At 35.9% G+C, this 26,479-nt stretch overlaps 1 protein-coding gene across 1 annotated transcript in view; it reads right to left on the bottom strand.

Moving 5' to 3' along the window:
* Positions 1 to 3,069: 3,069 nt before the first annotated feature.
* Positions 3,070 to 26,479, bottom strand: part of AKAP6 (A-kinase anchoring protein 6) — a gene marked incomplete at both ends in the record, with an annotated part of 207,848 nt that continues 184,438 nt past the window's right edge. The window contains 3 exons of the mRNA XM_079537288.1: positions 3,070 to 3,323; positions 3,432 to 6,501; positions 26,261 to 26,476. Of these exons, the coding sequence (XP_079393414.1) occupies positions 3,070 to 3,323; positions 3,432 to 6,501; positions 26,261 to 26,476 (3,540 nt within the window). The remainder of the gene's footprint in view (positions 3,324 to 3,431; positions 6,502 to 26,260; positions 26,477 to 26,479) is intronic.

Genomic DNA, 26,479 nt, shown 5'->3' with positions numbered 1-26,479 from the left:
GTACATCCAGTGCAAATACTGAAGCAGTATAAAATCAAACTATACTTGAAACTAGGCCTCTTTCAGCTTTGAATTCTTAGTATGCTTTAAAGGTACACATATACTATAGATTATTTTTCTCTAAGTATTGCAGCTACACATGGAATTACACATTTAAATGAGCTTACAGCACAGGTGCTACAGGAAAAATAATGGTGTTTGCCATTTATCTTTCAAATTAAATAATGTGTTTTTAAATAGAAACTTTTTTCATAATACACTTATGGGAACAACATTTATCTGTCACATTTTAAAAGATGTATTAGTAATAAATGTAAATTACCTTTGGAAAATCAGTAATTAGCCTCATCAAAAAATAAACAATCTGCCACCAAAAAGATAATCTTTAGCATAGTTAAGTATAATAACTGTTATTTGAATAAGTTAACAAATTAGGATAGATTGCTTCTGTAATTCATTCCCCATAGCATGAGAGATGAAGTTAAAGTACTGAGCTTGTGAAGGGGGGATGGGAGCTCAGTCTTCAGTGAAACCAAATCTAGCAGCTCATATTTTCCTTTTTTGATGTGCCTGAGACATGCTTCATGTATCCTATGGCTTTATTGCTGGGAATAATACAGTACATAATTTCCATGGAAGCAAGGTTATATATACCTGCTAAGAAACAATGTATCTTAAATTTAAAAAGTGGGATGTCATGTGAAAGGCTTCATTGCCTTAAAATTTTTAACCCCCAGGCAAAACTTAAATGCACGTTATGTTAAATGCTATAGTTTTAACATAACTGAAAATTTTGTATATACTCTCTGCATTCTATTGCACTCTGGGCATGTATTAAAATGTCCATCCTCTATACCCAGTTTTAGTCCTGATGTTTTGTTAACTGCACACTGTCATACCCAGTCTTACGAGAAACGCTGCTGGCTACCATATAAGTAACTATGAAGCTCTTAAGAGTGAGAAGAAATTTACATAGTATTTTGAGATCCTCAGAGGAAAAGTACTAACGAATGAAAAGTTACGTTATTGACTTTGTCAGTGAAAGAATGAGAAGAAGAAAATCAAACTCACTGTACTAAGTATTCTTCCCCAGTGTTACAAAATGAGTGGAAAAAAAGAAACTTTGTAAAGAAGTAATTTAGGAAAAGTTTACGTTTACATAATAGTCACTCGTCAACCTCATGCTTTTGTCCTCATCTCAGTTTATAGATCATGGCCTCTGTAGACACACAATCTTTAGAATGCAACCCTAGAATATATGGTATCATCTACCAGTTTTGTAAATCCCAGGTGATATCTGTTGCTTCTTCAGTTGTTTGGATGTGTCCAAGTATTAACCTACTGGCAATCAACAGGTCAGGAAAACCCATTTCAAAGCCTTTCAAGAAATATCCTCTTTGCCACGACAGTTCCAAGATAGTGTATTATTAAAATAGATTTGTGTTTGAAAGAGATCATGGCAAGGTGTACACTTTTGCTGCCATAACCTAAATATTTTCCTAGCTGTCTTTATACATATGTGAATATGTGAATGGTGGATAAAAAGTTAACATGTGCATAAGAAAACTCCAATGCACAATAATACAATATAGCAAAATCAGGAAATTCTGAAGTTAAATATCCAACAGTAGTAAAGCAATCTATTATTTTATATAAATAAGGCTCTGAACCTCTGTCATAACTATGCAGGTTGCAGTTGGTGTGTACTGGTGGATTTCATAAGCAGTGATGAATAACAACCTTCTCTCCTAAGGGAAAGAATAATGGATTCTTAGAATAATCTAGGTAGGAAGGGAAACTTGAATGTCATCTAGTCTAATCTCCTTCTCAAAGCAAGAATATCTTCAAAGGTAGATCATTCAAGGATGTGTCCATGTATAATTTGAAAACCTCCAAGGATGGAGATTTTAGAACTAGCCTGGGCAACATGGTGTTTAACTTCGTGCCTTACTAGAAATCCCCTTGCTAGTTTCTCATAAGCAGAAGTATTTGGAATTGGAGTGGCATCTGGAGTTGCCAGGCTGGTTCTGGACAACTGGATTGGTGTTCCCAAAAACTAGTGACATCACTGTAAAGCTATGCTGGCTTTTGGCTCACCAAACTGCTAGTGAGACTCAAAGCAACAGTTCTATGTGATAGGATCTGTTCCAGAAGTTGCTTTGTAGATTTTCTACTAAATGTGCAGCTAATTGTCAGACATTCATGTGAGGTCAGAACTCCGGATAGGAACTATATATGGTTCAACATGCTTACCACAAAATAGAACGGAAGCTTTCAGCACTGATTTGTGGCTATCACATTTCATTTGCTTTGGTGTTTGAGCCTTTATTCTACATCACCTTCACATTACATTTGTCATTGATGTTGCAAAGATTTCTTACTTTTGTAATCTCAAATTTGGTCTAATCTATAATGGTTAGTAATGGCTTAATAAATGTAAGTCATGGTAAGGTGACACGAAGAGATGACTTATTATCTCCCTATTTAATTTCTAGTCTGCTAGGACATATGTCATAGACTGTCTGTAAATATTATAGAGCTCCAGCTCACTGGTCACTCAAAATCCTTGTAAAACCAGTTCACATTCATTAAGTGCATAACCTCATCAAACTCATAAGGTCAGCTGTCTGTGGAGAAAGGAATCAATGAGTAGAGCTGATATTTGTTTTCATGGCTCCACTGACAAGGGAGGAGTAGGGTGATATAGAAATCTTAATTTTGAAGGATTCCCAAGTTCTGAAAGACAGCGGATTTGAAATATTCCAGAAGAAAGCAGGTCCAGTCAGTGCAAAGCCAAAGGGCAAGAAGCAGCTACTGTTCACTGCATTTTTTGACCAGTGGCATGTAAATCAGAATTATAGTGTAATCAAAATAAATGAAATAATACTACCATAAAACAGAAGCCCTGGATGATGATCCACCTCTTTCATAGTACAAAAATTTAAAAATAAAATAAAATAATAATAAAAAAGAAAAAAATAAATAAAAAAATGTAAAGAAAAGAAATTGTGTTTCATAGAGTACATACCTGTTTTTAGGATAATGTATATGCCTGGAGAGTGTTACATTCTATCTGCGCATATTAAAACGTCTTTCTTTACGAAGATTCAAGAGATTTTCTTCACAAGTAAGAGTTTTAGTGTTCTGGTGTAAAACCTCCTCATTCTGTGAATGGTCATGCTTTAAATGAAACTCTGTAGCTGAAGCCTCTTCAGAAGCAGCAACACATCCTTTGGGATCTTCAGTTCCAGGTGATTTTCCTATACTACTGTTTGTACTGCTGAGCTCTGGAAAATTCTTATCCAAACCTTCTGTTTGCCAGTCTGAAATCAACAAATCATCCACAGCATTTTTCAAATTGTTTGATGCATTTTCTTTGTTAGGATTGGAGGAATTTATATTGTCATCATCACATAGAAAAGATAAATCACTATCTTCTAATGAAGCTTTAACTTTTCCTAATGATGCCAAAGTCAATTCATCTGGTGACTCTGGAGATGTTTCAGAAGTAACATTACAAATAGGCTGCTGCTGCTGCTCAGCTCTTGCTTCAGGAGTACCATTACAAATGGATTGCTGTTGCTCAACACGTTCATCTTCAGGGCATGCTTCAAAAAAGCATTCAATATTATCTCTCTCATCTGTAAAGTCCAGTGGCACAGGTGTACTGCTCTTTTCCTCTATGTATTTGATTACTTCTCCACAGTCACTATCATGAGAAGAAAGTGAAAGATAAGAATAGAAGTCCCCTTTTCTTAGCTCAATGGGTCTGTGAGAGTGTTCCAGCACTTTTTCCTTTATCTGTGTTAATGAAGCTGGAGCAGATGACTCACATTCAGGTTGTGACTTACTTTTCAAAGCTGTTGATGCCATGTCTATTATCTCCTTCACAAAGTTGTGTACTGAGTCATCTTCCATATTTCTTTTATCAAAAGCAGCAGAGTCACAGTTACAGCATAAATCAGGTCCATTGGCTGAGGAGTCATATTCTGCCTTAGTAGATTTCAAGACTGCACAGCAATCAGTAGATTTTTCAGCAATGCATATTTTGTGTTGTTGATCATCAGCTAAGGATGTTTGAAAAGTAGCAGCTTGTGTGTCTACAGAGCTTGTTTCTGAGGAAGATTCAAGACAAGGCTTTTTAGCAGGAGAGAAAGCAGTGCAGTGATAATCAGACCGAAGATGACTTTGACATTCTTTTGGAGGGTTTCTGGATCCAACTGACAACAGAACAGTCTCCTTTCCATCCATATGTGAATCATCCGAACTGTCTGTAAATGCTTCACAGATATGAAATTCATTTTCAGCTTCTTTTACACCAAGTGATGCATGAGTTTTGGAAGTTGCTGATGTTCTAACAAGATCTCCCTTATGACTGGCAAGAGTATTTTCAACATTGCCATTCTCCATATCATCCACAAGTTGATCCTTCACAACCTGAGAGATATCTTTCATCAGGTGACCCTTTGTTCCCTTTTCATGATTACATGATACATTCTTACTGTTGCCATTATTTTCTGTTATTTTCTGCACCGAACCATTCAAAAGTGCTTCAATGTTCAGTGTATCTGTGGCTTTTGATGTCTCATTACTAACTTTACTGTGCTGAATTTCATCACTGAGGTTACTTTTCCTCTTCTCTCTTGTCAAAGAAAATTTTGGTCTCATCCAAGTTTGGAGTTCATTTTTTATATAATCAAGTCCTGAAATTAAATTGCATTCTTCATAAATATCCTCATCAGTTGCTATACTGGAGTCATCATCTTCATCTTTGATACCTAGCTCTTCCTCAGTTAAGGTAAGGGTGGAACTCGAAAGCAAATCACTGTCATCTTCATCATCAGTGCAAGCAGAAGTGCAGGAGACATTAACAATCATGCTAACATTGACATCACTCTCATCAGCTACAGATCTATTAAGATGTTTTCTAAATGATGCATTTGAATCTGGTATTTTATTTCTGTGCAGTACTATGTCTTCAGAACAGAGAGAAAGATCCTCACTGCTGCTGAGCTCTGTGAGAGAAGCTGCTGAGTCTTCATTTACTGAGGAAGCAATATCTACAGACAGCTGTCCAGTAAAAGACATTTTTTGAGAACTACTTTGGAGTGTTATATCGGAGATACTGCGCTTTATCTTTTGTTCTAATGGACTCTGGATGTTCTCTAAACGATTCAAAAGATCTAATGTCCTTTTGCTGAGCTCTCCAACAGAATCACTGCTTGCACTAATGTCTCCTGAGCCATGATGACTAAAAAGATCTTCATTGCTTTTGTAGGAAGTCAGCCAGCTCTCCAAAGAGGTGCTTCGTTGAAGACCATCTCCACTTTTAAAAATACCTGAGCTGAATAAATCACCTACTACAGACAGAGATTCTAATGAAGAACTATGAGATAAAGCAGAAAGCTGTCTTGTATTTTCTGTAGCAATTAGTTTTCTTACTGTTTCCACAGACTTAGAGGAATTGGGATCTGATCCTCCAGGGATATTTGCCAGATTATGGTCGTGAATAAACTCATCTGGTTGTGACTCTCCAGGCTTATGTTCAGATTTACCAGGTATTTTATCAAAACAAAAACCATGAAACAAAGCACCCTCTGTTTGTGTCTTTTCAGTTTGTGACTGTTTCATTATCACTGGCAATTTGAATTTGGAGCCTTGAAGATATGAGTAATCATAAAATGTAAACACATCTTGTTTTCCTTGCAGTTCTTCTAAACAAACAGTTTTACACATGGTAATGTTGTCCAAGTCCCTATCAATTTCATTTCCACAACCTCCAGATGGTGCCAACTGAAAATCATCTGAGAGACTAGCATGGTCTTCTTCATCTTGCTTTATTTTTTGTTTTATTACATCAATTATGTCATCCATTTGAGTTCCTGTGTGACCAATTTCAGGATTGCTCTGAGTGCTTTCAATATCATTTAGTAAAAAAATTTCTGAATTATTTGTAGTTTCTGTATCACATTCACTCACTATTCCACTTTCACTCTCAGAATGCCTGCTTATGTTCCCACTCTGGTACATATAGTTATATGATTTTGCCAACATTGTTCCCCCTATTAGGTCCGGCAAGGATTTGGTAGATGAAAACGAAGAGTCTTTACTAAGACTTTTGTTTAAAATGTTAGACTGTGTTACACTGGAGAGTTTTGATGCTTTTTTCAAGAAAGGCATGTGTTTTTTTTCTGATAATTCGATATTATGAAGACTATAGACCTGATAGATGTGAGGATTTGGAGGGGAAGTAATGCTGGAACAATAAAGAGGACTTTCACGATCACTGATACTTTCATCTTCATTCACATCATTGCTGCCACATTCTCCTGAAGTAGATTTCTGGCTTAGATCATCTTTTTTGAGTTCCTGATCAGGATCACTTAAATCTTCATTAACACTGATCAGCTTGTTACTAATATCAGTTTCATCCCATTCTAGTGCATCTTCACTTGGACCATTTAGATCCATCAAACTTGGATCAATAAAGTTCAGAGACTCCTGTTAAAAAAAAAAAAATGAGAGATGAAAAATACATGCATCTCTACTTTAAAAGTTCTTCCACTGAAATCATAGAAGTAAATTCATGGAAGTAAAGAGCATTTTTGGAACAATGATAATTAACAGGTTTTTAACTTTATTATGTATTGTACACTATTTAAATGATCAATTAAAATGAAACCTATTAAATTCTGCATCTCTTCTGACTCTGCATGATTTCTCATTTTTCTTAGGTTTTTTTTTCTTAATTTTTGCTAAAACACCATATAGAAATTTGACTTTTCTTCAAACGAGATTAACTGCAGTCACTTTAGACAAAGCAAACTAACCATTCTGCATTATCACACAGAAGTTAGTAAAAACATACTTGTAGGTCTTTGTGTTGGATATATGATAAAATCTTTTAGCCTGCTTAACAGAGTTAAGATATACAAGTTTTATCATTAGATTTTAAAAAAATGTTTATAACAAGTTTTTTTGTTTGTTTGTTTGGTTGGTTGGTTTTTTTTTGCAGCCAACCTTAAAACAATTGATGTAGTGCACTGGATATCACTAGAATTGATTAATTTTTATTAGAATTATTGTTTATTCTTTACTCGATAGTAAAGGTAGCATTAACGACCAGTAAGTAGCTAGACAATGATCACTGCATCCAGAAAAACAAGCGCTTTTTCAAAAAAAACCTTTCAACAATACTTCTTGAGTTTTTTTGGAGCAAGTTTTGTTTTGCAAATTGCAGCACTGATTGCACACTGAACAACAATCTAAATACCAACAAACTTAGAAGGTTGCTGAAATTCAAGTAAATACAGTGTTGCTGTAGTCAAATAAAGCACAGCTGTGAGCAACTTGGTTGCTGACTTAAATTCATAAAGTCTCACCTCAGGCTAAAATTGTGCATAGAAAGGGACATATTCTCAGCTGTGAGTTCTCTATGTGAAATAGGAACTCAAGTCCACTCATCCCCACCGTGACAAATCATGAGATATTCTTCAACAGCTCAGTAGTTATGGCGCTGATTTTGAGAGGGTGAGAGTTTGTCAAGACCAGTTTACCATTCTCTCAGAAGTTTTCACTTTAAGATATTATCAAGATAAACCTCCTTATACTATTTCATTTTGCATAAAACAAGTGTTTCATACACTTGGGTCACAGTAGGATGATGGGAATTTTATCCCACAGTGCAGTGTTCAACACATTTTACTGGCAAGAAGCACAGATAAGCCCAAATCCCTCTTCAGTGTATAAGACACAAGGGCATCTTATCACAGCAAACCATTGGCAAAAACACTCAAATGACATAGGAAGAATGATTTTGTCCAAAACAGGCAGAGTAGCATTCAGCAGAGTGATACAGTGATCAATATATTTGATAAAATGATACAATATCCACATAAGACAAATCTGAGTCCTCATGCTCTACTGGGCTTAGCTGTAAGGCAGATCTCCATGCAGTGCAGCTGTGTTAAGATATCAAAAATAATTCTGGGTAGAACCTTGGGTGCCAACAATTTTTTCTATCCCTGGAGATTTGGAGATTTGGTGGATTTGTTGAATGTTTAAGGCCCTTTACAGATCAAACTTTTGCAAAACTTTTATGAAATAAATTTGCGAGTCTTTTTTCCATGATGTATTGGCTGGGGGTAGCTCAAATTTTAAACTTCCATGAAAACACTCATTTGCTAGTTAACTAATGCTAATAAAAGCAGTGCCGTACATCGAGTTGAGCAGTCCACATTGGGGTTTGCCAGTTGGCCATGTTTTCATAATGACTCCTGGTCGGTATCTAGTTGGACCGTGTTTCACTTGTTGCTAAGGAGAGGAACATCCTTTTACCAATTTACAACTAAAAATATGGTGCAAGAGATCAATAATTAAATAAAATTAGTTTGAAAACTTGTTAGATTAAGTGCAAAATCAGCTAAAGTTACTCGTTTTCTCTGTAGTATGTTTTATGACTCTGTCTCACCTAGCATTAGGAAGATATTGCTGTGAAAAGCTTCCTGAACTGCATAGTTTTACTGTTTTACACTTCTGTCAGCTGCAAAAAGAACTCCCAAAGGCAGGAAATCAGCAGCAGGTTCCAAGGATTTTATGTTCCATAGAATCTGATCTTGTTTCTCAAAACAAAACATTTGGTCCTCATTGGTCAGGAAGATAACCTTCCCCCTGTAAATCAGCACTTGGCTGCCTTGTTTGTTCTGCAGGTCAGATGGACTAAAACAATAAAACATGTGGAATTGTGACCTCACCCCATTCATCTTCACTGTGTAGTCCTTACTTCAAAGCCTATTTTTCATTCCTCAAATGAACATGCTTTTCTGAGTGCTGCTGTATACTCAGAAATTGAACAGATGTAGATATAATGGCAGGGAATTTTACTTTTTTTTCCTTATTGTCATAGCTACCAAAGACTCTTATGAGGATATGGTCATTTTACCACCCTTCTTATAAGCATCATCTGCCCTGAGATCTATTAGTATGACTGTAGTATTATCAGACCTTTCCAAGTACAGCCTAGTTTTTAACTTTTTCTGAAGCAGACCAGTCAGCTAAAGTCACAAACATTTTTAGCAAGGATATGTATTTTTCTTTCTTTTTTACAATATTTAGCAAGCTCACAAAACAAAAAGGAGAAATTAGAGATGCAATAGTTGTTGGAGAGAGCAGCACCAGGCAGATTTTTGAATAAAGCTCTGGTTTGAAGAATTAAAAGTGGTGTCATACCAGCCTATGTTTGCACTGACAGCAATAGAAAGGTGAAAACTAAGACTATCTGAGGCCAATCTTCATCATGTCAGATGTCTTCTTATCAGCCTGCTCAGTGCACAGGTAGGATGCTAGAGGATTGGAGTTATCATGATTATGATATATATGTGTAGATGTGTGTGTGTGTAAACACAAATGCACAAACCCCTTAGCAATTTTTCAAATTCTGGGAAATTTAGTGCAATTAGTTACACTTGTTGGCATCCAAAGAAAGTTCATTTTGCCAGCCAGTTATTGTTCCTTTGGTGGAACTTGGTCTCCAGGTGGCTTACCACAGATTTCAACAAGTAGATAAATGTGCATATATCATCTTTCAAACGATGACTATCTTCATATATGTTATCAAATTATAGGCACTAAACAGTTAACTCTGGAGTCAACCTCAATGACCACATGGTTTAGAATTCAGAGAAGGTGGAAAGTTTTGATCAAGTAAAAAATTGTTATGCAACAGCAACAAAAAGAAACACACCATAAAGTATATTTCCATTTTTATAGTATCACTAGGTACACAACATTCAGAAAGCATTTACTGTCTTATGAAATATATCTAGCATATTTTAAAAAAGAACAAATTAAATTACAGACTTAGAAGAGTGAAAGATTGAATTAATTTGACTGTATTTGAAAATGCTGCTTTAAAGTCTGGTTCTTTCCAGTGTGAGCCCTGAACTACTTTGCTTTGGATAGTAATCCCATTTCAGTGGGAAATCTCATATGCACAAAGTGTGCACATCAATATTTGCAGCATTGGTGTCTAATGGTTAAACAGTTAATCTGCTGAAAATGCTAAAGGCAAGAAACAAAATTGTCATATATGGATATTTCCTCAATCACAGTGCTCTTTGAGAAAAAGTGTTAAAAATATATTTTTTTCCACTTTTTTTGTTTTTCAAACGCAGATAGTTTTGTTTTTCCTGCAGCAAATTTTATGAAACAATGATTCTCTGTTTCAGGCTCATTTGCATGTGCTACTCCAGTACAGATACTTTGTGTTGGTAAAACAGGCCTATAATGTAACCCCTACATACCATTATATTTTTTAAAAAGAATTAACATGAAAAAAAAAAAAAAGCTTTTACAATAATAAATACAAATTCTGTTCCTCCCTCCCCAAAACATATCCTTCAGTTGCTGTGGACAAATTATCCAAACTCAGCTCTGCTTTAGGGCCGGAGGAAAAATAGAGAGAAAGAAAGAAAACCATCCCCCACCTCCAGGAATGTGTGCACATTCAAGGAAGACAAACATGATTTTGTCTTTTCAAAAATGCAAGCATGCCAAGTACTTCTGCTGCAAGAAACAGTCATATGTACAGTACCCACTTCACCTCTGCTTCATTTTCTAAATGAAGTTCTCTATATTATAGCCAATAAAAAAAATCCCCATTTCCCAACACCAATATTTTAATATGTATAAGCATACGCAAAAAATTCAATGTGCATAATATTGAAGCAACCTGCACATTAAAATACGGTCTCAAAATATATAGAAGCCTTATGCTTTATTATATATCACTGGAAAAAAAAAAAAAAATATTAAAAGATTTACTCGTTATAATTACAATAAAAAAAAGGGATGTGTTTGTTTGCTGAGAAAATAAGAATCTGGAACTGTGGTTTTCACTTTTTCTGTCTTCATTTTACAATTATCTTTCTCAATGAAAAGGTACACTCAGTCCTGCACATGCAGAACTTGACTTTTTTTGTTTGGTGCTTACAGGCATTGCCAGTGTCCTACAGGGGTGGCTATATGCACAGATGCCATAGGAAGGACACTGGCTTCACTTCTGCTTTCTGAAGTCACAAATGCCACTTGTATCGGTCTCAACACAGCCTGGGTCACATGGAAACAACACAGGTCACATCACTGAGAAGCTGCCTGCCTTCATATTGACATGGAGAATTCTCCTATGACGCTCAGAAATAAAAGATTAAAGGATTGTTCCTTATATCTAGTTTTTAATATTGATAATTTTCTGAAATGGCAGCAAAGGGATAGTCTTACAAAATGCTGCATGACAAGTGCACATGAAGCAAAAGTGCAGAACTGAATTCTACCATTTGAAAAAATTGCACCCTTTGGCATTCATCAATGCTTGCAGAGCATTTGCAGAGACCAAACAGTGGATGCAAGCGCAGTGAGGTGGTGCATGGGGCATTTTAACAGTGACAACAGCAATGTCAAACACAAGCCATGTTTCAGACAGCTGTGCAGATTTTTAGGAGTGCAACATGCACACTTCTGTGTCAGAGAAACTAACCATTCTCTAGTCATTCTGCTGCTCTTCAAATGTCTTGTGAGCATATTAGGTAATACTTGAGGTCAGTAATGCCTGCACAAGTCCTGTGATCAAACTTTAAGTTTCCTGATAAGCTCCCCACAGCACCAGATGACTAAAAGAAGTGAAAGGCTCTATTCCCTCTACCACTCAACAAGCTAGAGCAGCAGGTGAGCCATGCCAGTAGAAGGCCTATAGGAACTTACTTCTATCACAGGCCAAGGCAAAAGCGGCGATTCAACACAGTACTTATTCTTCAGCCTCTGTGGAAGCAGTGGCTTCCATTTTTGCCACTGTATCCTCCTGTGGCTTTTTAACATCTCTGGTTCTCATTTGCTGAAGAAGCCCTTTAAGTGTTACTAGAGAGCAGAACACCTATAACATTTTTATGTTGAATAATATTGTCATCCAAATAGGTTTACAATCCCAGACCTATATTCCAAGTTGTGTTTATAAGCTGTTTTCACATTTTTGTCATGAGAAAGCCTGACTACATGGCATATTTTACAGACTGTTGTTTTTGCTGCTTTGTAGTTTTCTTTTCATCTGTCAAGAGGTTACATGACAGGATTTTTTCAACCTTGAATGTCATTTTGGTCTCACTTCTACTTCAAGGGAATATATTATTTTCTTTGTGCAAGAATCCAACACAAGCCCTTAATGAAACTCTGAGGAAAAATGCTCCTAGGTTGACCCAAACCGAAAATGTTGCCATGTATACCTAGTTCAGTAAAGACCAAATCCTGGCACTCTACCTCAGACACACGCCCATGCAAATTGCAGGCAGCTCATTCAGGCTAAGTCTCAGACGTCGATCCAGTCAAGGATTACTTTTTATAGTAAAGACAAAAAACAAAGCAAAAAACACAACACTGCCACAAACTGCAAGTCTGTAGAACTGATCATGCTTAAACAGGCTTAAAACTACTGCTTGTCTAAACTACAGAATTTCATCACAATTTTTCATCGCTATGCCCTTTCTTGTGGCAAATCAGTTGTCCTCTGCATTTGGATGCTCTTGCATAATTGCACTGGCATAACAAAATCACTGTTGTTTTGGCTTTGTACTAGTTACACATAGTTTCGGTTTAATATATTTTACATTGTACTTTATACTCCTTTAAAGGTGTACTCTCAGTTAAAGCAGAATAACTCTGTGGACAGTGCAAAAGGACTAGGTAGATGCAACAGTCTTCTCTCTTGTCACGGGTACCTGAAATCACAAAGTTTAAGAGCTTTGTTTGAACAGAAATAACTGTGAGAAAACACTAAAAAGTGAGAATCATTGTAGAAAAAAAGATAGGACATTAGCTTTTGAGATTTTAGCCTTAGGAGAAACCTAGAAAGAAAACTTTCTCACTAAAAGCTGGAAAAGAAAGACTTGAATTTCCAAATAAAATCTTAGAATCATAGATTATCCTAAAAAGACTCAGATAGATCAAGTCTAACTCCGGGCTCCACACAGGACTGCCAAAACTCAGACCATAGGTCTAAGAGTACTGTTCAGACTCTCCTTGAATTCTGGCAGCTCAGTGAAATGATCAGTGTCCCGAGGAGCCTGTTCCAGAACCCAACCATCCTCTGGTGTGGAACCTATTCCTGATATCCACCCTGACACAGCTCCATGCCATTCCCTTGTGTCCTGCAGCTGCTACCAGAGAGCAGAGGCCAGCGCTGCCCCTCTGCTTCCTGTCTTCCCATATACAAGAAAGGGAGATTTGATCTATTATTTATAAATAGCAGAACTGCACGAAGGATATCTGGGTCTATCATCAATTTCTCCTTCTCACAAAGCAGTTAAGAGACTATCAAATTTAGCCTAATTCATATCAAGGATGACTGACTCGCTTTTTCCTCACATGTAAATTTCCAACAGCATTTCTTTCTTATCTCTGATCAGGCATTTTCGATATCATTGATCCACAACCCAAAATTTATGATATTGACTAGAGGGGAGTCAATAAGAAAATATTGTGAAGTCAGAGGCTCTCAGACTATTGCACATTACAAGTAGTTCCACAGTCTGCCTACCTATGGATTTCCAGGAATTAAGTTAAACATCACTACTGTCAGTAAATGGTGAAGAGTTATGACAATGAATCCAAATGATAGTGGTAAGCACCCTGAGATCACACCACAGCTACAGCTCATTGACATTACACAGTGCATATCTAGAAAGTGCTGCTTTTCAAATGTTGCAGAAGAGAAACAGGAGCCTTATCTCCAGATGCAAGAAGTCCTTAGGCAGAACTTTTTCAGTAAGATCATCTCACTCACTCTCAAACTTTCAGACTTTTTTCATGTATCCATCAATGGTAAGCGCCTGTTATTTATGGTTGTCTCTGTACATAACAGATGCCAACATAGCCCTGGAGCTGGCCCGACAAAAAAAAAAAAAAAAAAAAATATATATATATATACACACATACATATATACATATATATATATATATATATATATATATATATATATATATATATAGGCAATTTCAATCTCATCTTAGATGCTGAATGAATTCTATGCAATATGTGAAGTACCAGTGTTAAATGTACAGTTTGTTTTGGTCACTGGAGAAGTTATTTAATACATGAACACATTATAGAAAGTCACTTAGAAGAAGAAAAAGTAAAAACAAGTACTCCTTGTTAGGGTGAGAGGTTTGTATTTGCCTGCTTTAGTTTGGCTAAGTACAAAATGACACTGGACTGTATTTCATTTCTGCAAAAATATTACTCATTACGTCATTATGCAACATCCTTCTATTGCAGGAGAGCTTATTTAAAACATTTACAGTTTAGATTTGGACTCAAATTAGAACATAAACTGAAAATTTAAATCTATCTACATATCTTATACCTTGTGCGGTGGTGAGTGACAAAGTCCAACAAGCAGCAAAAGTTTACAAAGTGATGTCATAACTGAGGGGCTCAGAGCTGTAAGTACTAATGTTATTAGAATAAATGTTGTTAGCATGCAGCTTTAAAGCGTTTTGTTTCAAACTGAAGCAATATTCCTTCTCCCTTCTAAAACAACAAAAAAGAGTATTTTAAAAATGAAGCATCCCCCTGCTTTGTTCAGTAAACTTGCTGGATGAGCTGTGACTCCATAAAGTTTAGGAACACATTTATTATGTTGCTAGATTAGAAGCTGCATTTATTCACACAGTGCATCTCTAAAACTTAGCTTTCATTAGAGCTGTGGGGAGGCCTAGTCTTTCTCCCTTCTCTCGAGAAGGTGAAGCTCAAGAAGATAATTAACCATGAAACAATAAGGAGGCTTTCTGGGTAAGCACTAGTGTGAAAACAGTTACTCCTCACAAAAGAGGGGAAATTAGCTGGCTGGATAAAAAAGGAAGTGTCAGACTGGAAGACTGAAAGGGCTGCCAGCATAAGTAGATAGCTCTATGCATCATTAATACAATTTATCTTTTTTTTAACACTTAAACTTCACTGCTCTCTAAATTTAGATGCATTTAAACGCTATGTTTTAGAGGAGATTAACATGCCATTTTAAAAGAATTTCTCTTAAACTTTCATTTTCACATTTCACCAGTTTTAGTCACCCTTCCCACAAATGCAGAAGTTCACCACCCTTTCAGTACTCTTGTTTACAAAGCCGATGTAAACAGACCATTCTAAAAAGATTCAATTTGCTCGTTGTATTTTACAAGCACAAATTATTTTATATTAAAACACATTTTTATGAACAGAAAGTTCGTTTCGATTTCACTGTTTCACACAGTAAAGACTTATGATGTGTGTTTCCTTTCAAAACTTCCTTCTACTCAAACAGCGTTCCCTGAAGCAGCCACATCTTTGGCAGAAATTCAGTTATAAGCTATGCCAAAAGAAATTGAATAAACAAACACTGCTTAATGCAGCTGGGTAGGTAATTTACATATTACTGCACACCAAACATGAAGGCCTGAATATGGATTAGAGCTACAGCGACGGCACAAATATCTTATGTGTTAGAGGAAATAAAAAATTCAGATCATCATTGCTAATGATTTACATGATATGATTTAATGTATACTGTATTACTTCAGATACATAAATGTTCATATTTAACTACTAAAGAGATGTATGACTTATATTTTCTGTTTTACTAGAAATCTTGAAAAACTGTTAAGTGGATGCATTTTTCAAAATTTCTTTTGGTGAAAGCAGCCTACCCAAATGACTGCATCATATTCTTTTCATACAACGAAGGAAGAAAGAAACAAAAAGAAACGAACAAATACAATGAAAACCCTCTAGGCATTGCTTAAAACTGATTTTCTACATACAAAAATATTAGGTAGGTAGGTCTCAAAACTCATGTGCTTTCAGAAAGCATCTATCATTTTGGTGAGGTCAACATTCCATTCAGCTTAGTCTATCTCTTGCAGTGATCAGTAGTGGATGTTTATAGAAAATTAAAAAAAAAAAAAGTAACAGAATGGTGTCATGCAAAATTTGAGAAGTCAGACTTCCAGAGTTGGAGATACAAAACATCAATTGATTTCTCCATTAATTTGTCTAGTTATTTAATGAACTCATTGAATTTTCTTATCCACAACGTCAAGCAGGAATAAGTTTCAAAGTTTTACTAACACTGCATGAAAACAGTATTCCTTTTAGATTGTTTTAAATCTTCTACTCCATTATTTCATTGTGTACCCTTTCCCTCTCGTGTTAAGAGGAAATGCACCTTATTTCTTCTCACTTAAATATATATCACTATATATATATATATAGTATTCCTTTCTGCTTTCAGCTGATACAGCTCCTATAGCATCCTATAATAATGAACAATGAAACACTGATTATTCAAATATATAATCAAGATCCTGCAAATATATGTTTATAATGACTGGAATCATCCAATCTTTTCAGGATGGAAATAAAGGCTATACAACTAGTTACCAAATGAGGCTTCTTCTATTCTTTCTAAAAATTATTTTGCTTGAGAACTCTTGAAGATATCAGAAAATCAGCTTCAATCACAGTCATATACCATTCCTTGTAGAACTGTGCTCATTAGAGACACAGTGCAACAAGTCACTAAATTAATTCAATAATCACTATTTTGTGACTGTTGTATTTCTCTTCTCTGTAATCTTTTAAAGATGTCACGATCTCATGATATGCTGATATTAGGTATAGGAATAAAAAAAGACTGATGTCATCCTGTAATCAGAACAGAATGCACTTCAAAGCTCAGAACTTTTATATATATAGCCCTATTCTTAGTTGTCTAAATTGGAATTTCTTTCTTTAAAATGTGACATTTATCACTGAAAATAATAATACTAGCCATTTTTTTCCTACTTTCCTGAGATGTATGAATAAGAGCAGGTGAAGGAAAGTGATCCTTCCTCTCTACTCCACCCTGGTGAGGCCACATCTGGAATACTGTGTCCAGTTTTAGGTTCCCCAGTTCAAAAAGATAGGGATCTCCTAGTAGTCCAGCAGAGGGTGAAAAACATGATAAAGGGCCTGGAGCATCTCCCATATGAAGAAAGGCTGAGTAACATGGGTCTGTTCAGCCTGGGGAAAAAACGACAGAGGGAACCTGAAAAATATTTATAAGTCTCTAAAGGGAGGTGGGAGGCAAATAAATGAGGCCAGGCTCTTCTCGGTGGTGTGCAGTGATAGGACAAAGAGCAATGGCCTAGAACTTGAACATAGGAAGTTCCATACAAATATGTAGAAGAATTATAAGAAAAAGATTGATGAAGCACCTGAACAGTTACCCAGAGAGGTTGTGGAGTCTCCTATGGAGATATTCAAGACCCATCTGGACACTTAACTGTGCAACCAATTGCAGGGAACTTGCTGTAGCAGGGGAATTGGACTCAATCTCTTAACATCCTTTTCAACCCCTGCAATTCTGTGTTCTGTTCTATTCCATTTGCAATTAGTTATTTTTGCCATTTAAACCATGCATGAATGTTCTTTCAGTACCTGCATGTACTGGAAACATCAGATTTCCAGTTTCTGAATATCATATATTGCTACTCGAACTGAGAATTCACTTGAAGATTTTATGAATCTTACATTTCAAATCCATATGTTTCTGGAGCACAGGTTGTTTTGCTATCAAAGCTGTGGCTTCAACCAAACTCTTCCAACCATTATTTAGTATGTAGCATAGGAGGAAAAAAAAACAACAACAAAGATTGACTGCTGGATGGTAGAATACATGCCATCATGACCTGAACATGCCATCATGATGTCGACTTTCCCCACTGTAGAACTATAAAGCTCACATTTATAGATTTTATAAGATTGAATCCTGCTGCCCCAATACCTGAATTTTTGTAATCAGTACTATTATTTTTAATTGTGGCAAGTGTTGTTATGTATAAATGCAAAGAAATTAAGAATATTAAGATACACCATCAGTGGAAGTCAAATACCATATCAGGATAGACATGATATAATGATAATTTTAGTGATCATACAATCATGAAATTATAGAGCTATGAGATATATTGGCACTCAGTCTCTGAGGGCCTTTAAAAAACAACCACTAAAAAATTAAGGAAATTAAAAAAAAAAAAAAAAAAAAAATCAGATCACCAGGCAAGTCTTAGCATCTTTCTGCCAGCTATGAAATTTCCTCACCTAACTGGGAAACAGAAGTATCTTCTCGGCCACATGGATGAACACAGAAGTTTTGTATACCACAAAATAAAACACTACCAATTTCTCACTGGATAATGCAGCATCACTGACCAGCCATAGAAGTTACTGATATATAATGAACTATTTTTAAGCAACATTAAAATGCATAAATTTCCTCTCTTTCCAAAATTGCATATATGAACAGATTAAAATTGCATTAGCAAGAAAGGGAACAGAGAAGAAATTATTCTCAAACTTGAATATAAAAGTACACAAAACTTTGTGGCATTGTACTAGGTAGTTCATATAATTCTTCCTTTAATACTGAGGAAAAATAGATTAAAAAAAAAAAAAAGTCTAAGCATACAGGATTTAAAGAGAAGGCTTAAGAGACACTGACCACAAAAAAAAAAGCAAAAAAAAAACCCCACATTAGTCCAGAGGCACTATTTTGTACTGAATTCAGCAACAATGCTTTAAGACAATTATCACACCAAAAACCTTGACCTATGATGATGACATTTTTTACCTCAAGTACCTGAAATCAGTTTTTCACTGATTACAGAATAAGCTGTGGTTAGTAGCTATATATAGTCAAGCAACCAGTTGGTTTAACAATTATATCCTCTGATTATTTTGCTTTTGCACTCTTTCTGTTTAAAACCAGCAGCCATTATGAAGCATCTGCACTCTTACAAAGAAAGATATCCTATAAAAAAAGCAAGTAAATCTTAAATCCTGCATAGAAACGTGTGCGTCATTAATAAAAATCAAAGAGGATTTGGGGTAATTAAATATTGCAGCAATTGATTTTCTCATTAAAATAGCTCTTTACTTTCAATGTAATTTTGTTTATCTTCCTGTGCTCAAACCAACAATGTCAACAAAAAGTAATTTTCACCTCTTATGTTACAAAGTTCACTGGGTACCTCAAGAGGACACAGAAACCATATGTGCCTGTGGAATTGACAGGAATTTACAGAAGAGAATCATGCATGTATCATTAATTCCTAGGCAGAGAGCAATACATTTCACTTGTTAGCTCACTATAGAGTAAGACCACCACCTTGGCTTGCTGTCTGTCCTTCCTAAGAAGTACACAGCTATGCATTCCATAATACTGAACTACCTTTTCTGCTCTAAGTGGAAGAAAGAGTAAGCTGCTCTTGAAGAGGCTCCACAGAAAAGCCTATTCCTAGCACTACTCATCTACATATATCCATACTGTGCTACATACAAAGATTTCTTTTCCAACACCCCTCTTTCATTAACTGAGAAGAACAAAGGGCATGCTGAGTACATTTCCTCTCAAGCTTAACTGTTTACCCCACTTCCAAATCATCTGGAACTCGTGAGAAAGTTAGGAGTATCATTTTCTGTCATCCCCAGGCTTGCCAGAGACTGTGAAATAGAACTGCCTTATTCTCTGTACTCTGAATTAGCCATTTGTTTCTTTTTGCCTAATCAAACCTACAAATAAAGAGTTCATAACATTATTAAAAGTAGATATAGATAGAAGACTGACTTACGGCAGTGAGCTCATATGACTGCCTCTCATGATTTGTGCTCTCTTAATGAAAGCATCTTGCTGAGATGAATGGAAGTTAGACTGGCACCACATCTGGACGGTTGCCCTAAATTGTCAGTTGTGCAATAAAGTTTTGCATTCTCTGAGAAATCTCTCTGGAAAGGCCTAAATGTATTAACTCTATTCGCTCTATAAAAATTCACTGCAGATGACCATGCAGGAGATTTTCTCAATAATGTTACATAGAGCTTATTTGTTTTTTGTTGTTGTTTGTTTGTTTTTTGTTTGTTTGTTTTTTTTTTTTTAATGAATTTTCACTAAGAGTCACTGCATCTGCGTTATTAGGTTTTGGTTTTTTTTTTTAGAAGTTACATCTCATTTCATAATTATGCACTATTCTTTTTTGGATTCTACAGAAGAGTATTCCATGTCACAAATTAGACGTGTAATACCACACAGAAGCTGAAAAGCTTACAGCACCTCAAGTACAAGAATTGCGATGAGCCTAAACAGAGTTATATACATCAGAGACTATCATCAAATATCAAGCCACTGAAAAAAGGCATACTTTAAGAAAGGAAGCTCCAAAGAGAGCAAACTTCAGTACTGAAACATGAGCAGAACAAGATGGCTAAAAGAACCAAATACAAGCAATCAGTATCACACTATGAAGAAATGTAATATCAAAACAAGAATAACCTTTGACAGATAACAAAAAAAAAACAAAACCAAAACCAACTTCTGAATATTCAAACGCAAGTTATACAGTTGGAAGAGTAGTTAGAAGAGTATTTTATAGGTGTTATAGTTAGAAAGATTATCGCAGTGAAAAAGAAATAATCAAGAAGGAATTGATCCAGTACCCAAGGATCTAGGCTTGTAGTGGAAAAGTCCAAAAAGCAGAGATCTCCAGAAAGAGATCTTTCCATAGTGATAGTAAGCCCTTAAATGGGGTCTAGGAGGGGTGCATCCAGGCTCCATTCTTTCTGGTCACACAGTTGAATTGCCTTCACCTGTGTTCCTGCAGCTGACTCAGTCCTTTTCTCAGGTGATAAATCAGTGCTTTAGGCCATAACTCAACATACACAAGTCAGTAAATAATTACTTTGTGAGGGCTAGATCATGCAAAAGATGCTCAGCACTTTAGGACGTGTAGTATGTCCTCCTCAGCCAATTAAGGTAACTTTTACTCAGTACTTTGCTGCACTGCTAATCTTCCAAAATTTTTTATGCAAGATTTCTAGCTAGATCTCATCTCACAAAACAATAACTTGTAACAAAATTACAATCCTATAGGAATCGTGTTTCTAATTTATCTAACTATCTAGTTATCTAATTATCTAGCTATGTAAAAAATAACAGAACAATGTTGAGTACATTTTTACCTCTGAACGCAGGGTTTTGTACTGTATCTTAGAACAAGTGTCAGTCCATAGCTTGGAAAAACATTGAACCAATGTATTAAATACAGAGAACTGAAAGGGAGAAGAATACAGTTAGCATTACACTTAACATTATTAAAATCTATTTTCTTTGGAAAAAACATTACAGAAACAGATGAAGAGAGAAAAGGGTAAAGATACCTGATCAGAACCAATACAGTATGTTTAAATGACTTGTTTTTCGAAGTCAGTTGTAAAGAATGAAATAAAGAGAAAGCTGGGAAAAATACAAAACAGGGCTTTACGGAATCTTTGTTCCCCTTATGAAACAAGCACATAAGAAACAAACTTGTGGTAAAGAGAGAGGTTTGGGTTTTGCTTTTTTTTTTTTTTTTTTTTTTTTTTTTTAAAGTGAGCTGCTTTACCATTGCAGATTTTCCCAAGTCCTTACAACTCTAATTAAAATGTGGTAATTGGTTATGTTACCTCAATTACCATGATGCATGGACATTGATGCAAAGCGACATCAATTGAATCCCTTGGGTGTTATACCCCAAGGCCACCCCATTTATTGTGGCCTTATTATTTTCAATTATGTGGTTGGATGTGTAGCATACTTTCCAGCCAATACAGATGGGGGTTTTGCTGGACATACAGTGTAGTGTACATACAGGATGACTCAGGAGGAAAAAAGAAATAAAAGTTTCCAAAATTTCATGAAGCATAGCGGTAGACTTAAACCAATGAATACTTCAGACACTTTCTGGACAATGTGAGAATTACAGCACCTTAATCCAAATTATCTTCACTCAAAGTCTCCATTTTAAAAGCATTATGAATACTGTCCCTTCAATAATTAGCCCTCTGTTGAATAAGAAAAGAGATTGTGCGCTCCATAAAATTGATATCTTTCTCATTCAGTGAATGAGCAGTCTGGAGAAAAAGCAGTTTCTCTGGTCATCAAAAAGGCAGGAATTGAATTGCAATTTAAGAAATAACATCTATTAGAAAACACACTTTTGTCTCTCTATGAGCCACAGCAGTTTTACGTATTCCAGTACTGACAAAGCTATTCCAGAAAAGTGAAAAAAAAAAAAGAAAAGTTACACAGAGTAACATCATTGTGGCTTCCTATACAGAGATATATCTGACTTGGATAGGACATCAAATTGTGAATATCATGACTGCTGTAGTAATGCACTGAGGCTAGATGCTTACTTAAACTGAATATACCAATTGGCTAAGCAAATGATCAAAAATACTGCCTAAAACAACTTACATATTCCCACTTTGAATTAGCTGATGAAAACTTGTTGGCATGACCATGACAGATGCTGTCCCAAATCCATTTTTAACTGTTCAGTTTTCTTTCATGTAGACCAGATCCTCCAAAGGAGAGTGCACAGTGAGTTAAAGCTTCTCCAACTGCTGAGTAGGAATTTCTGATGGCAGTTTTCAGTTTAGTTGACTAAAGACTGTTGCTATTGCTGTTGCAATTGCCAGACAGACTCCTTTTTCTTCTACAATGATTGCCAGCAGGGTCTTGTTAGGTAAACTGAAAGGCATCTGTGTAATTCTGAAGCTAAAATTTAGTTGTCAGATAACATTATACCAGCAAACTATGGAATGATAAATCTGGGGGAAAAGAATTTACAAAAAAAAAAACAAAACAAAAAGGCTGAGGAACATTGAAAAACATTAGTGAAGACAAACAATTCAAAAGAAACCTAAAACCTCTTTGTCGTTAATTCCAGTATGCTTCTGTAATGATATAAGTGGCTCAGATAAGTGACTGGGGACAGAAACAGGACAAAGAAAGATCCCAGTACACAAATTAAAAAGAGAGCAGAAGATACAAATGACTTTTGCACCTCTTTAATGCAATATAATAATTAGGGTTATCTTATGTACTATCAGCAAGTTGGATGCCATGAATGAGTTCGGATGCCATGAAGTTATAAAATCATCTCATCATTTGTTTTCATAAATTACAGTATTTTGTGGGCAATCACAAATGAAGACTTGTTAGTAAGAGATACTGTTTAAGTGCCAAGACTGGCACACTATCAAATACAGAGAGATAGGAAAGCAGAACTAGTAATCCTGGTACCTACCCAACAAATGACTACACAGGAACTGAATGAAAAGGAAGTCTAGAATATGCCAACTCAAAACAGGGAAGAGAAAGGAACCTGAATTCTGTAGTGGCTGTGGCATCCGTAAGTGTTGGGAATATAAACAGTTTTATCAACATGAGAAATCTGTAGATGTTGACACACTCAAAGAAGTATATTATTATAAACAAGACTAGAATAAGAGGTTGCAAAGCAAAACAGCTCAGTGTAAATTAAATGAGTATCACATCACAATGGCAGTTAATGGCTGCTGTTTCTTAGCAGAAAGAATGGTTCCCCCCATGCACAATGAAAAACAGTTCAGACCAGCAAATAACTCCAGACTCTCTCAGGCAAAGGGGGAATGAAGCAGCATGCACCTTGTGAAGTTCCAAGCACTGGGACATCAAGCAAAATACAGTGCTTGAACACCATGCCTCAGCTCCTGATCGATTGCAGTCCCACACAGTAACACAAGGCTCTTCACTCCTGCTGTAAGAACAGTACTAAGCTCTAATTAGCACATTACAGCTTATTTAGAGTAACTGCAGCTACGGTGAGCAAACTGTCTCCATGAGCTGCCCACATGCAAGAGGAGATAATAGGCTTTCACTACAACAACTTGGAGTTCTGTTCAGCCCCTCTTGAAGCTATCTCACAAATGCAACTTTTTTGGTGTTCCACACTCAATAGAACAGATATATTTGTAACAACAAAATTGTAAGTTTTGTATGAAAAAGGTAATTTTCATCTTTGTAGTACCTTGCCTTTCAGATAAGTACAGTAAAAACCCAGCTCAATCTCTTTTGGGTAGCTAAAAGGACTGCTACATAAGTAATACCTCCTATTTTATTATATTGGTCCATGAACTCAGAGGCAGATGTTGGTGGTATGGCAGTACAGGCCGAGTCTTCCCACAATATTCTGTTAAATTTTGTTGCTGTGTAACAGATGGCAGCAGAAGGGCAGTCTGACAAAATGGCGTCTGACATGGAAGTGTGTATGAAGCAATGGTGCGTCACTGAATTCTTCCATGCAGAAAAAAAATTGCATCTGTTGACATTTATTGATGCTTTTGGAATGCTTATGGAGACCCAATAGTGCACAGCACACTGAGCATAATGAGGCAGTGAGCTGTGTAGTGGCGACATTGATGTGAAAGACAAGCCCTATTCCAGACAGCCATGTACATCTTTTACACCACCAAATGAAGAATATCTTGAAAAGCTCATCTACACAAATTGACTAATGGTGGTGACTATTTTGAAAAACTGTGTTTTGTAGCTGAGAATTTAATCTACTTAATAGATTATTGTGCTCTTTGTATCTGTCTGTTGTAGTTTACGTGGAATTAAACAAGGAGGCATTACTTTTGGAGCAATCAATGCAGTTACAGACTTAGCAGTCTCAACTTTTAGCAACCCAAATTCAGAATTGCAAGAACTGATTTTTAGCTATCGCCCAATACCTCACATATGTGTTCTTGAAGCTTCAAAATTCACATAGTTTTTCTACTACTGGCTCAATAAATAAATCTTTTGCACAGCACTAACCAACAGTTTACTATTACAATTAATATTACTAATTACTATTGACATCTGAGTAATATAAAAAAAAAAACATTTCAAAGATGGAACTATCACATCAACAAAACTGGTGTTTCTCAATAGAATACCAATTACATTTTTCAATTAAAAAAATATTTGCTGTTTTGTTTTCCTTCTTCAGCAGTTTTTTCTGTTCTTCAGTCTCAAACCCATATTCTAAACCACTATTTTGCCTTTGACTTCCCTCACTTCTGTTCTTATTTCTCGCCCTCCTAGATTCACTACCATCAAAACTCAGGAATCTTATCTCACCAGTGAGACAGCATTTGTCTTCTCTTTCTTACACTCTCATTTAAAGGTGAATGTACTGTTAAAATTTCTCCTATTATTACCTTCAACACTACAGCATCCTCCTCACCAACTCACTATTTCTTGGCTAGTTCAGATTGATAGTATTTTCATTCAAGAACTGCCATTTTTTTCAGAATGATATCTTGTATATCTTAATACTACATTAACACAAACAACTCCCAGAGAAATACAGCTTCTGTTTTTTTTTTTTTTAAAGGAACAAAACTAAGTCAAAAGTAGTATTTTGCTGCTAGTCAGACAATTGTCAGGAAATAAGTACATATCAAGTATTTTTGCCTTTTATTTGTTTTATATAAACCTAAAAATTATATAAGCAAAAATGTCACTTATTCTCAAATCTCATCAAGGCTCCTCAATACATGCATTAACAGAGGGTTATCATTGCTGTCAGCGTAGCTGCAGCATACAGGCTTTGGCATTATGATAGTACCATAGAACATGCTGAGCCAATTCATCCATTACAGTCAATGGTGTTACAGTAGGGATTACTTTGTCCCCCCTATGGTTTATTGTTTGAATGTGGATACTGCACCGTAATATAGTTTTATGCTGTAGAAAACCTGTCACTTAATGGACAGTTTAAGCAGAGTGCTATTTTGCCTCTGAGGAATCACTTCCCTGAGATAAAAGGGAAATTAATGCATTTTACTTAAATTCAAATAACACAGATTTGTATATTAATCACATACCATGGCATTCTATGTGAAATACAGATCTACTGCTGGGATACTAATTAAAACCAATCATACTTACAAAGAAAATACTTCTTCTGAAATATATTTACAATCAATGATATATGTCTCTGGGCCCAATTGTTTTTGGTACTGAGCAACTTTCTGATCTCAAAAGAAGGTGGCTTTCATTACTCAACAGAATCAGATGAGAAGAGATTTAAATACACAGCGAATAGAACACAAATATTGTGAATTTATCTTATTAATTAGTGGTGTCCATAGACTATAACACTTCGTGAAAAACTAAAACTTCACTTGTCATTAGAGACTAGGAACAGCACCATCAGTCAGAAGAAAACACTCAGTACTTGCCTAGCACTGAAACACTGACTGATGTAAAATGGAATTACATGAGATCTTTTTAAATGGCTGGTGTAAAGTGAAATTACATGAGATCTTTTTAAACCAAGCATCACTCACTGGGTCTTTTTCCAGTCTCTTCTGTAGCCTTGTCTGCCACTGGACAGCTTGCATGACAATGGCTTCCCACCTCCTCTCAAGGTTTACGATTATCAGCTGCATGGACTGGTGATCTGCACTCAGGTTGCAGGTCTCCTGGTCATCCAGGAGGTGCTGGCACAGCCGCAGCACAGAGGAAACCCCACGGCGTCTCTGCTTGATCTCACAGCATAGGGACTG

Source organism: Tetrao urogallus, assembly GCF_951394365.1.
Source record: "Tetrao urogallus genome assembly, chromosome: 6".
Lineage (NCBI taxonomy): Eukaryota > Metazoa > Chordata > Aves > Galliformes > Phasianidae > Tetrao > Tetrao urogallus.
This window is presented reverse-complemented; position numbering and strand designations above follow the sequence as displayed.